At 52.2% G+C, this 13,257-nt stretch overlaps 1 protein-coding gene across 2 annotated transcripts; it reads right to left on the bottom strand.

Moving 5' to 3' along the window:
* Window positions 1-32: 32 nt before the first annotated feature.
* On the bottom strand, window positions 33-12,348 carry Slc52a3 (solute carrier family 52 member 3). Of its 2 annotated transcripts, none has more exons than XM_021194974.1 (5): window positions 12,232-12,348; window positions 4,380-5,015; window positions 3,063-3,553; window positions 1,486-1,609; window positions 33-1,125 (listed from the first exon to the last, which is right to left on the bottom strand). In XM_021194974.1, the coding sequence occupies exons 2-5, from the start codon at window positions 4,944-4,946 to the stop codon at window positions 913-915; spliced, it is 1,395 nt and encodes a 464-aa protein (XP_021050633.1). In that variant the 5' UTR covers window positions 4,947-5,015; window positions 12,232-12,348; the 3' UTR covers window positions 33-912. The 2 variants fall into 2 exon arrangements, with proteins under 2 accessions (XP_021050633.1, XP_029392621.1); XM_029536761.1 differs by lacking the exon at window positions 12,232-12,348 and adding an exon at window positions 9,099-9,178 and having other exon boundaries at window positions 623-1,125.
* Window positions 12,349-13,257: the final 909 nt, after the last annotated feature.

Genomic DNA, 13,257 nt, shown 5'->3' with positions numbered 1-13,257 from the left:
AAAAAAAAAAAAAAAAAAGAATTAGGTTGATACAGTGTAGCCTTCACAGGGCTTCTTGTGTGTACACAGCCCCGAGTGTAAAAGCACAGACAGCTTTAATTTTTATGAAAAGAAGCACAATGCAAAACAAAATAATAATTACAGAAGAAACTCATCCTGCCTGAGTCACCCTTTCTGAGGTCCACACTGTCCACTGTGCCTCCTGGTGGGGTTCACTCAGACCCATGCAGGACCCCCTTCAACTCATCTCATGGTCTCACCATCCTGGGAGACAGGGAAGGCAGAGGGCTGTACTGGGACCCAGGACCAGCAACAGGCTTGGGATGCAGAAAAGGGATGGAGGCAGGGTCCCTCCCAAGTCCTCCGATCACTTCCAGGTTGTATGAAGAAGGGTGTCCATGCAGGAGAGAGTCCAGGAGAACCTGACAGATACCTAAGCCTACGAGCGAAAGGCTGTTTACTACACCCCTCCTTAACTGAGCAAACAGAGGCCTAGAGAATCAAGAGACTTCCCCAATGTCTCACAGTAAGCAAGAGGCAGCTAAATCTTCCAGGGCTCTCCCCCTCACATCCAACTGAATGCCACAAACGGATCTCTCGGAAGACAGAGAATGAAGTCTGCAACTGGGGCTCATAAGTCCTGGGCACCATGCTGGAGGAGGGGCTGCACTGTATGACTCCAGGTTGGGAGGAGGCCTTTGTATTAAAAAGCTCAGACCTGGCCTAACAGCTCCCCAGACCCCAATCTATGACCATGCAAGGTTGGAGTGGGGGTGGGGCATTGGGGCTGGGGTGTGGAGGGTGGGGATGGGAAATGGAGCAAAGGGTTGTTATCCTTTGTGTCTCTGGGCTCTTCTGGCTTTTACCTTCGGCGATGGGGGGTACCTGGTGTCCTGGGGTGGTCGAGTGAGCCTAGACCGAGCAGTCCAGGCTGCAGTAGTCGGCAGACGAGAAGAGTTTCAGTACATTAACCAGTGGGAACATGAGCAGGGCACCAATCAGAGAGCCCAGCTGCACTGCTGCCCCACACCACAAGAGGGCACTGCGACTCCGGTCACGCAAGATCACACCCAGCATCACCTTGACATAGCTGAGACAAGCTGCAAACAGCACCCAGGAGAGCACCTGCCGGGACAAGGCCACCAGGGGAGATGGAGGGTGAAGAGGGCTCAAGGGCATGCCCTAGTGCAAAGAAAGAGCAGCCTCACCGAGCTAAGTGAGATGAAGTGACCCTTGAAGACAAGAAGGTCCTGTGGAGATGACCCTGGAGGGCTAAGGGGGTCACAGGAGCCATCCTTACTGGGTAAAAGGAAACCCAGGTGTATCTCCCTCTCGCAAATGATCAGAGCAAGACACATATGGGAGAAGTGGTATCCATAGCAACCTCACCTCCCTAAGCCCTGTTTTCATGCTTTTAGACTAACAGAAAGGGTTGTTCTTGGGGTTCCCCAGGCTTGGGATGTGAGAGTGGGAGGGGATACTTACGATAAGGACTTCTCCACCCCAGTGACCCTGCAGGACAGGGCAGGGGCTCATAGCAGCCATGGCCATATTGTAGGCCCCAAAGCCGGTCCCCAACACTGTGAGCACCCCCAGGAATATCAGCGACCTGTGGAGGAGTGAAGAAGGGCATAGAAGGGGTTTAGAAGCCTGCCTCCTGTCCCCTTCATGGACAGGGAGTAGCCTGGGCTTCCAATGTTAGAGGTTAGACCATTTTAGAAAAAAAAAAATCTCAGGCTACTTAGCTTAAGGGGGACCCTGTGAGGTCTCAAGGACCTTATATCTTCATACCAGATCACAGTTCATCGACCCACGCCTCGAGATTGATCCTTGACCTATCTCTGACCTATCCTTGCCTGTGCAGTGGGAGTGTGGTGGGCACCTGGGGAGTGGGTGTCACACAGGTGCTGGGCAGCTTCCTGGCTGTGAGTGTTGGCTATAGTTTCCTTCCTGGCACCAGCTCCTTGTCAAAGCCACGAGAAGGAGCTTTGATCTCTGCAGGGCCCTTCAGGTTGTGATACCCTTTCTCCAGGGACCGTCCCTAGTCCCTTGCTCTTGGGGAAGGCAACCATGGGCTTGGAGGTGATGCCAAAATTCTATCAGAATCTGGCTGGCGGCTGAGGATAGTGCTCTCCTTTGGTGAGGCTCAGAAAATTGGCCACGCCTTCCCCTGGTCCAAGAGTGAGCGTTTAGTGGAAGCCATCACCGGCAGCTTCTCTTACATTTCTGCAACCTGAGACTGCTTCCCTACAGAGCCCACCTACCCAGACTAACTAGCACCATCTCTAAGTCCTGCACAGAAGAGGCATGCTGAGCTTCGGATTGTGTAGATGTCCTCCTTCCATCGGAGTGAACATGGCCCACCTGACCTCAGCTTTTCTGTACGTGTCTCCGTCGTTTCTTCTCTCTCTCTCCCCTCTCTCCCCCTCTCTCTCATTGCCAGGTTTCCAGGACCAAGCCTATGTCCCGAAGACTTGTTTCTGCCCGAGTTTGAAGCCCCAGGGAAAACTGATGGGCTCCCCCCAGATCACTCTCCTACCCCTGTTTTGGTCCCAGCTGGGTCTGTGTTTGTAGCAAATCTGAGCGGCTAGAGGGTAGGGATGGCAGCTAGGCCAGGTCCCCTAAGCTTGAAGATTCCAACGTGGATGTTTCTCCCTGGGGTGGGGGTCAGGACTCCTTTTACTTTTGAGCCAGGGTTCCGTCCACTCTGGTAGCCTCAATTACATCTTTGCCTAGCTGTCCTAGAAGTGCAACTTGATGGGGTGGCTGAGCCTGAGGCTCAGAAGGGTAAGGCTGAACAAGCCCATTTCCATTTCTCTTATAAAGAACACTGAGAACCACCCATAGCACATTCCCAGACATCCATGGAAGCAGTATCGTCACTCCCAATTTCCAGATTGATACCCCGGAGGCACAGAGGCAAAGCTTTGTGCTACCTCATACATCTGGGAGACCATATCACCAACTACCTCACAAATTGGTCAGTGAGTAGGTGGGGCTTGGCACTCGGGGTTCTGAAATGGAGTGATCCCCACTAGAGTTCCCTGGGTCAGGTGGGATACCTGTTAGGCAGGAAGATGGGGAGGAAGCAGGCGAGGGGGCTGGCCACGGAGCTGAGGGTGGCAGACAGGTGGTAGGCAACAGGCCCGTAAGGCAGGCAGGAGTAGGTCTGCACCGAGGGCAGAATGCCATTGGTGAGTGCATTGACAAAGGCCACCACAGAGTAGATGAAGGCCAGCTGGGCTGGGCGGAGTGAAGCCACACTAGCTTCCACTGATCCCTTGCCTGGGCTGCTCACAGGGGCACCCAGAGAGCTGGTGTCCTCTGTGTCTCGGGGCCTGATAGAGTGCAGGGTGACCTGGGAGTGGAGGAGGTCCTCTATGGAGCCTTGCCGTCCCCAGGGCTGCCGCTGAAGGAAGAAGAAGGCCACCAGGCAGCAACCTGTCAGGAAGGACAGCAGTAGGAAGAAGAGCAGTGGCGAGAAGCGAGGGGCCAGGTAGCGGCTCTCCTGGTGCCAGCTGAGCAGCAGCGGCAGGGAAGGGCTAAGGTTTCCCTGTGGAGAAACAAAGTTGCAGTCAGCCATGCCTTTGGGGGAGGCCCAGGTGTCAGAAACAATTGCTACATCACAGATTCACAGATAAAAACCTGGGCCTGAGGGGTTCAGAGACATCTCCACCTTAGATTCTCATTTCCCCAGTCCTTTGGAAAGCCCCAATCTAATTAAAAGACCAGAACACATTACCCTAAGACAGACTTCTTTAGTACCAGTTACTCTAAACCAGTTGAGTTGGGACAAAGTCATAGTTCCCCAAGGCCCGCTGGGGAGGGATGTGGACATTTTCATGGCTGAAATAGCCCACCTTTGTCTTGTTACTTGTCAAATTCCATCGGAGTTTATGACAAGCCACCTTTGCTCATCAGCCATCTCTGCTTCACCCCTCCCACACCCTGATGAGCGCCCACACCCCTGCCCCTCACTGTCTGCTGTCTGGGACAGTTTAAATTCTTATCATCATCTTTGAATCATCTTTGAATCTCAAACTTGTATGAAGCTCCAACACTCACACTTCAAATGGTCTTTTTGCTTCCCACCCACCCCACACACTTGCTATGCAAGGCTGACGACCAGTGCTCCATCCCTAGAACCCTTGTGAAGGAGGGAAGAGAGAACTGTCTCCACAGAGCTGTCCTCTGACTTCCACACTCATGCTGTAGCTCGTGGCCCTATGCATGTGTGTCAGGATACACACAATAATAAGATAAATAAATAAAAGAATATGTGGTTACGCCAAATAAGGGAAATAATGGAAGCAAATCTTCCCTTCTCTACACTGGGGACAAAGCACAGTACAACAATGGCTCCGGGCCACACAGGGTACCTGAGTGATGGGAGTCTCCATAGTGGTCACAGGGTTCAAGGTGGTCCCTGGTGTCTCCGTGACATTGACACAGGTGGTGATACCTGAGCCTTGGACAAGGGCCACCAGGGCAGGCAGGAGGCCACTGAGCCCCTCACCTATGAAGAAGGTGGTTAGATAGTACGTGGGCAGCTGGCTCATGAAGGGCAAGAAGGTGACAGAAGAGGTGCAGTCCACCAGTGCCAGGAAGAAGGTGAGGGCGATGAAGGCCACACTATGCTGTCCACCCTGTATCCAAGAGGTCACGTTCCACAGGAAGGCTAAGAGGATGCAGGCAACCGTGCCTATGCACAGGATAAGGAAGATCACAGGCACCTCAGACAGGCAGCCGGGTCTGAAGTGATGCATCAGGGTGACCAGGAGGGGGCCTATGTTGGCCAGCTGGATGACCACAGTGAGGTAAGAGGGCAGGTACCAGGCCTCGGGCAACTCAGTCACTAGTAGGGGCAGCTCCACCCAGAGCCCATTGATGGCCACCCAGGAGCCCATGCCAAAGACGCAGACCAGCAGGTGTGTCAGGAAGGCCATTGTGGGCAGTCTGGGCTGGACGATATCCCGTCCTCCAGGTCAGGCTGCAGAGGGGCTGGTGGAGGACACCTGGTGAGACAGTTACAGTTTCATCATCAACAAGCTGGCTTTGTATTAGCAGGAAACACAGTTGCATTTTTATCACAGATAACCTTTAACTAGGCAAGGTTTTCCTAGGCAGGACTCAGAAATCCTCACATCATAAAAGAAAAGATTTATATATCCAACTTCCAAAATGTCAAAACTCACAAACGTAATAAATGCAAACAGGCAAAAAAATACCTTCTGTAAAAAAGTACTAACGGCATGGTCAAAAGACAGATGATAACCTGGGGAAGATATGGGCAAATCAGATACAAGGCTTGGTTCTTCAATATGCAAAGAGCTGTTGCAAACCAACAACCGAAAACCCCAGAAAGAAATTTGCCAAGGATATAAACAATTTAGAGAAAAAAACACATAGGTAGGTCTTTGACCCATGAACAGGTTACCATCTCCAGGATGCTATATTTCCATGGTTACATGTTAATTTTTCACATGATTTGGAAAAGTCAGCAGATGTAACATTTTTTTTGATAATCATAGCAAAAGAAGTTTACCCATCTCACACAAGTGTCTTCGATGAGCAGGTGAGGAGGAAGAAGAGGCCCAGAAAGGCAGAGTCACGTGCCCAAGGCCACCCAGCCAGCATGTGGCATGTGCCTTTGTGAGAGCTGTAGCACCCCAGCGGGCTCCTCCTTGTACAGAGGAAGGGGGGACCCCTTTCCTCTCCTCGTGTGCCCTTGAGCTGGTCCCATGCCAGCACTCGTCCAATTGAGTAGACAAGCAGCTCCAAGTCTTTTTCCTCTTTTTGTTTTCTTCCTGCTTTGGTTTTGACACAAAAAATCTGACTATTTAGCCCAGGCTAGCCTAGAGCTCCAGATTTTTTTCCCCCACTTTTGCCTCAGGGGTATATTTTTGCCACCACACTCATGAATCCCCTTTGGTTCTAGTAGTTCTAGAACTTTCTCGTGGTCGAACCTCACCTGAGAATCTTTGATGCTTTGTGGGCTCCTTTCCCTGGTCCCTACACAGGAAACCCACCTAGGAACAGGAAATCATATAGGAGATGGAAGAACGGGAGCCACCAGACCAGGAGGCTATCCCGTTCTCATCCAGGGTTGTCCTGGCCTGACCCCAGGGTTGCTAGAGGACCTGGATGGAGACAGGCAGTTCCCAAGCTGCCCTTACCCTCCTGCACCTCCTGCAAAGCTGCACTGAACCGCAGCTTCTTCTCCACCCAGATTCCTGCAAAGCCTTGCACCGGGAAGCCTTCCCAGCACTTGCTGGGCCGGTGCTCTAGCCCTGCCAGTCACTGCTCTGCTGACTTGCTGACAAATGATAAATGATAAAGGGAACAGAGAAAGCCAGTAATTAGAGGAGTAACTTTCTATCCAGGCCTGTCACGAGAAAAAAAGAAATAGGCAGAGTTCCATCAAGGTCTGCACCCCAGCTTCCCACTTCTGCTCTATTCTGCTCTCTAAGTCTGAAGTCGCTGTAAGGAACTGTCACTGGTGGCTGACAGCGAGGGGATGTCCCAGGAAGAGGGGACAACATGTAGGAAAATCAAACTGCTGCTCTCAGAGCAGTGAAGGCTCCAAATGTGGCGGGGACATGTTTAAAAGATGAGCGTGAGTTGGGGTGTGGCTCAGGTATTGAACTTGGGGATTGAGCTCTGTCACCAAGCTATGCACAGTCCCATTGCTTTCCCCTTTAATCTGGAGACAAGGTCTCACTGAGTTGTCCAGGCCAGCTGTGAAACTGGTTCTATAGTTCTATAGTCTAGACAGGCATCCCCCTGCCTCAGCCTCCCTAAAAGCTGGGAATATAGGCCTGGGTTATAAGGCATTCTTGGGTCATTATCTGTATTTTCTGCCTTATCTTCAGTGGCCTTGTGGCTCCTGTTCACCCTGCCATTATTGGGCGTCTACACCCAGTTGAACAATTGTCTCTGCTCTCAGGAATGTGAATAGATCTGTCACCAAGGAAACAGAAAATCAAAATGCAGAGCCGTCCAGGCAGCGTCAAGTACCGCAGAGCCAAGAAAAGTTGGAGGGTGAGAATATGGGTGTCAGAGGAGTCTGGGGACTGAGGGTCCAAGGTGGAGATGGTTAGCTGGTGTAGGCTGCTCTCCATGTTCTAAGATTAGCCTTGGGGCGAGCATGGCTGTGGCTCTAAGATGAAGGGCGGCAGAGAAGCAGAGAGGAAGTCACCAGGCCCTTCAAGGACAATGTGGATGTGTCCTCCTTGACCCCTCCTAGGTAAAGGAAGACCAGTGTTGATGGTTACAGTGAGGACTGTGATGGGGAGCCACAAATGAAGCAGGGTCCTGACTGACATTGAGCCGTCACGGCTGCTTGGGATCCACCTGTATTAAACCCTTTACATCTGCAGCCTCTTTGCAGTCCTGGATTGACTTCCATTCCTTCACAGAAGAAGAAACTGAGGCTCAGAAAGGAAAAAGAAGTGGTCAGAGGTCACTCAGGGTCGCTCAGGGTGTGTGGGACTATAAAGCAGGCACCAGGAAAGAATGAGAAGTGAAGTGACCTAAAATTTCAGGCTCTGGGGCCAGGTAATCGGGAGCAAGGAAGAGAGGAGGGGCCAGGAACATGGGCCTTAAGATAGAGCTGCTTCCTGGGTGCCTTTGTCTCTCCTTTGGGGAGAGACAAGACAAAGGCTCTGACTGAGACAAAGTCCAGAAGCAAGTGGTGACAAGGGACATCAGAGGACGAGGTTAGGCTTGGCCCTTCTGTGTGCCAGTGTGTGTATGTCTGTGTGTGCGCTTTGCAGGGGTGAACCAAGGTCTTGAGTATGCTAAGCAAGTTTACACCACCCTCTTTGTTACTTTTACATCAAACACTGAGTCAGCAGCCCCACAGCCCCATTGTGTGGCATTGGGCTGCCTCCTCCCCTGTGTGGCCTGACCTTGGTCTTGGACTGTAACAGTTTCCTGGCTCCTGTGCGAAGCCTGCCGTCTCAGGATCCTCAGAAGCCAGCCAGACAATAAGCCTATCTATCTGTGTCTATCAGCCAATACAGAGCTCTCCCACGGGAACTGGGGTATGTGTGCGGGTATTTACTCCTATGTGGAGGCAGCATCTGGCTTGCAAGGGACTGGGCCACCCTACACCCGGACGCCATGGTTGGACGCTCTCTCTGCATAGATAGGCTGGCAGCTGGTGGGCACTGAGCCGAGGGGGCCCAGACTAGAGAGAGAGCCGGCCCTAGCCTGCAGGTGGCCCTGGGGACGGGGTAAGGGCCTGCTCTGGGTAGGCAGAGCAGGGGACCAGAAAGCCAATCTAGGGAAGGGAGTAGGACGCTGAATGGAAAAGTGAAAGAGTGACTGATGGGTGGGGGACAGGGCACTGCGGCTCAGAGAGCCAACAGACCCCGAAGTAGGCAGAAGGAAAGATGCTGGAACAGAGGGAGCAGGAGAAGCTGAGGCAGAGGTAGAGACCAAGAGGAGGTGTAGGTTCAGGAGCTGCTATGGGGTGGCCAGGAGCCTGGGCCCTCTTACATCCAAGTACGAGAGGAGTTTTCACCCATGGCCCCCAACTCATGCCAATTCAAGTTCCCTTTGCAAAGATTTGTTTGGGCAACCACACACCCAGAAAGCAGGTTGGTGCCAGTGGCACCCGCCCACCCTGATCTCAGAGAGCTGTCTGCCATGCAGGCCTGTGCTCCCTCCTTCTATGATCTCAGGTCACTTGCTCATCTTCTCTCCTAGGAGGTCCCACCCGTGAAAGGGCCTGGGTATGTCATGGCTTAGTGGCCCAGGTTTCAGCAGGTCTCAAGGCTCCCTTCCTTCCTCCCCTTCCTGCAGGCTAGGAAGGGCATCTGGCCTCCCACACCAGCCGAACTCTGGAAGAGAGCCATCCCCAGACTGGTGGGACCTTGTGCACCCAGGCCAGGTGGCTGAAGCTGGGCAGGTGGATACAGGTGTAGTGTAGCATCCAAGGCCAAGCAGGGCCCGGCTGGGAGCGCAAGGGCAGCTCACTGTCCACAGCTGTACCGCTTATCCCAGCCGCCCTCCTGTCGGGACTAGGGGAAAGGTCATAGGCAACCCGCTGTCCCCTGCCCAACGCCCCCTGCTCATGCCCCACCGCCACTCACCGAGGGTCACGGAGGGTCTGCCTGCACGGTGGCTCCAGGAGTCTGTGGCGGCACCTGTTTGTACCAGCCCCGGTGGCGGGAAGGTAGGCGGGACTCGGGAGTGGCCCTGTGACAGCATTCAGGAGCCTCTGCCTGCAGTCTGCAGGACCCGAGCCTTCTGCATCCCGCCCCTCTCCTTCCCTCGGGAACCAGTCAGGGGGTGGGGCAGAGTCTCCTGCAGTCAGATGTAAGTTAGCCATTACCCCTCACTCTTGCCTTTGGAAATTTATTACACGAGTTCTTCTGTACAGATGAGGAAAATGAGGGCTTGAATGGAGCCGCACAGCTCTGGGGGGGCCCTCAAGCCTCTCGTGTCTGGGCAACAATAACTTAAGCCTGCAGGATGGGGAAACTGAGACTCGAGGAGGAATATGCTTGTTCCAAGGGAAATGTAACAGGAAACATGGGCTAGGCCTGGAGCCAGAACCAAACGGGGCAAAAAAAAAAAAAAAAAAGTGTCCAACAAGTCTTAGAACTCAGCCTCCTTTCAAATGGCTAGAACTCAGCCTCCTTTCAAATGGCCGTCCGTGAACAATTCAGCTCTTTCTGAACTGTCTGCAGCTCTTGGGCTCTTAGAGACCCCTCTGTGATGGAGACCTGCCCACCTCCCCCCTCGCCCTCATTCAGCAGGCAGTGTGCTATGCGGCTCAGAAAACACTACTCAAAGTGTACCTAGAAGATAGCAACCGACCTCCCATCTCTCCCCCTATCCTACCCCAAGCAGTTATCTTTCCATCTTTGGTACAGTCCGAGCTGGTCCTTCTCAGGCTTGCAGAAGCAGCCTGAGGTGCTGGCCTTTGGCCACAGAATCTACGTCTGCCTGTGAAAGTGGGTCAAGAGAGTCGCAGCGTAACTATACAGCAGAGGGCTAGACAGATATCTCTTATCACCAGGATGCTTTAGCTCTCCGATGAGAGAATCTTCACTCCTGTGCACTGCCTCCCTCTGCCTTCCTCTCCCTGTTAACCTGAGTGCCACCACCCCTCCCAAGCCCCTCTGTCATGAAACCTCCTGGACTCGATCCCAACCCTGACCCTGCTCCTAGCCTCAGATTTTGTGGCACTTGGGCTGGGATTCCTCTCATGGATGTGTCTCCTGTTTATACACGTGTCTGTCGGTGCACGTGAAGAGCCTGAACCAAGGCCAAACGTGTTAGCCTCAGGGACACAGGCTTGGCTCTGAAAGGGAAGCCTCCTTAGCAGAGGCTACTCCAGTGCCCTGGAATGCTTTCCTCCCAGGTCCAGCTGGGATTCCCTCCATCCCAACCACCCTCATTGTGCCCAGCCAGCGGCCAGCCTCTCCAGGTGCTCCATGTGGTACTGCTATTTCAGTGAACCGTTATCAACCCTTGGAAACTCTCTGCTGCTCATCCAATCATTCCAAGTAAGTCCTTTCCCACTGGGGACCAATAAGCTTCAACGCCTTATGGGACTCCTACCAGTTTGCCCTGGCTACTTTCAGAAATACCTCTGAGCCACCATAGTCCACCTTATCCTTCAATGGGACCTCTGTTCTGCCTGATCCAAGCTTATTTCCAAGCGTGAATGTCAAGAGCCACTCTCACTGAGGAGTGTCTCCTGTCTTGTCTGTAACAGCCACCTGCATGGGCTGTGTGGGCTTGGCTCACTGTTCACTGTACTCCTGAATGGACCCCACCCTGTGTGTGTGTGTGTGTCCTCGCTGACACTTGCAATCCTTTTGAATGTCCTTTATAGCTTTGTTTATTTAAAAATCCTTTACTTCTGAATAGTTTCCCCCCCAGCCTAAAGCCTGCATTTTTGGTGATGGACCCAGGGTTTAGGTAGGGACTTTACCACTGGGTCACACCCCCAAATCCTTTGAGCAGTTTAAAGGTTACAGAAAGTTTAATGTTTATATGCACAAGCTGGGCTGAGGAATAGGGGCTAAACTCACACTCTGTTTATTCCTCTGTTTTTTGAGACAAACATGGCCTCAAACTCCTTAACTCCCCAGAGAGGGCCTTGAACTTCTGAACCTTTTGCCTCCTGGTTTTATGCAGGGTTGGGGATCCAAACCAGGGCTTTGTGTATGCTAAGCGAGTGCTTTACCAATTGGGTCACATCCCCAACAACTCCTCAATTCTGAAGTTACTTTTTGCGCTTAAAGTCAGAGACCTCTCAAGCCAGGTATTGTGGCGCACACCTTTGATCCTAGCACTTGGCAGGCAGATCTCTGAATTCGAGGCCACCTTGAACTACAAAACGAGATCTAAGACAGCCAGGACTACATGAGAAACCCTGTTTAGAAAAAACCTCAAAAAAAAAGAAGAAAAAAGAAAGAAAAGAAAGAAAAGAAAGAAAAGAAAAGAAAAGAAAGAAAGAAAGAAAGAAAGAAAGAAAGAAAGAAAGAAAGAAAGAAAGAAAGAAAAAAGTTATGTGTTCTTTTAGGGGCTTCATTATCAACTCCAGTTAATTCAACAACTCCAGTTAAACACTAGCTGTAATCCTGGCACCGTGGAACGAACTCAGGATGTACAAGTGAACAAGGGTTCAAAGTTCTGGCCCTTGGCAAACCCACTTTCTAGCAGGGATGAATGTTATAGTGGGGCTGGGAGCCAGAGAAGAGTGGGCGGGGCGCCCTCTGGATAGGACAGTTGCTGGGGAGCCAAGGTGAGGAAGTGCTCCTGTCTGCAACCTGTTTGTCCTGTCCAGGGATTCTTTTTCCTCGGATGAACTTAGCTCCGCCCATTGCGGGTGCTCATTTATCTGAGAAGATCGCAACGACAAAGTTTGGAGCGGTCACACAGGCCTGTAATTTCAGCTCTCGGGAAGTTGAAGCAGAATCGCGAGTTCAAAGCCAGCGTGGGCTCCAGAGCAAGACACTGCTATCTTTCTGAAAACAAAACTAAAGGGCCATCAAGATCATCAGGTAAAGGCGTCTGCGCCCAGCCTGCCAACCTGAGTTTGATCACCGGGACCCATATGATGGAAGGAGAAAACCGATTCCCGCAAGTTGCCCTCTAACCCCTACACACAGTGTTGCATTTGCCCCCCTCCTCCCCTAAATACATGTACTAGAAAAGACTCTGGTTCATGAAGAAACACAAAAGAACAACTCATCCATAATCTGGTACCTGCAAATATGTAGAGCCTCGGGCAACTCGAGGTGGGGCTCACGTTCCTTGGAGGACCTCAAAAGTAGAGACCAACCTGTCCCCATCTGACCAGGTCGCACAAGAATGAAGGTTCTCGTCACACCACAGGCGCAACTTCCTGACCGCGCCCTCGAGTAGGAACACCAGGCGCGAAGGCGCCGCTGCAGTTCACGAAGTAGCCGCCAGGGGGCGCAAAGCCAGAGTCTACAGAGATGTGTGTGCGGGGGGGGGGGTGGCAGCGGGGGTCGGGGAATAGTTCTTAGGCTTTCACTGCTAAGTGCTCTTCCCACCACTCCAGGGTGCGGTCGGTGGGTCCTCAAAGCTATGAGTGAAGAGAAGATGGGAGTGAAACACGAAATGTGAGTGTGGCTTAAGTGCCAAGAGAGAACAGGGTTAGAGAAGGACTCCAGACCATCCAAGGACCCATGTGACTAAATGTGACTAAATGTCGTTATTGATAGGGCTTGACACAAAACTGTAAACTTACATGATGAGATTTTAATATTTTTAGTAAGTCTATTGTCCGGCTCTCTGTAGATGACAGTATCATGTCTCAATGTCAAAAAGTTGGACACACCTGTTTTAGGCATGCCAGGGAGTGGAGGTGGAGGGAATCTCATACATACAGATCATAGGTAAGGGGTTATATGCCCTCTAACCAAGTCTGAGGAATGGGGTGGGGCAGAGAGCTGATCCCGGGTGTGCAGGCAGGGATGGACACACCTCTGCTGCCCAGTAAAAGGCTGGACCCGGGGAGTGAAGGAACGTGGAAATACCCCTCTCTCTGCTGAGACAGACTCCTCACTCACAGGGCAGGGCCAGTGCGGGGAGCTCCTGGTAGTACCTGGAGTGGCTGCTGCGCAAGCCCGCACCACGGGAGGGTGTGAGCCGGTCAAAGTGTTAGTTTGGTTGAGGCCAGGAAGATCAAGAGCAAACTTCATGCTGACTGCTTGCGCGGAGAATTTGAGTGCTTGCAGTTTCGAGAAGTTGTCACCAGGTGGCGCT

The sequence above is a fragment of the Mus pahari genome, chromosome 3, assembly GCF_900095145.1.
Source record: "Mus pahari chromosome 3, PAHARI_EIJ_v1.1, whole genome shotgun sequence".
NCBI classification, from domain to species: Eukaryota; Metazoa; Chordata; class Mammalia; order Rodentia; family Muridae; genus Mus; species Mus pahari.
Note: the sequence above shows the minus strand (reverse complement) of the source record. Positions and strands in the feature narration are given on the sequence as shown.

Bases quoted from the DNA above. Each gene is read 5' to 3' on its own strand.
- Slc52a3 (XM_021194974.1), bottom strand. From the start codon at position 4,946: ATGGCCTTCCTGACACACCTGCTGGTCTGCGTCTTTGGCATGGGCTCC. The intron at 1,610-3,062 runs GTATCCCACCTG...ACTCCTCCACAG, and splicing joins CCCATCTTCCTGCCTAACAG to GTCGCTGATATTCCTGGGGG. The intron at 1,126-1,485 runs GTAAGTATCCCC...TTGTCCCGGCAG, and splicing joins GGGGTGGAGAAGTCCTTATC to GTGCTCTCCTGGGTGCTGTT.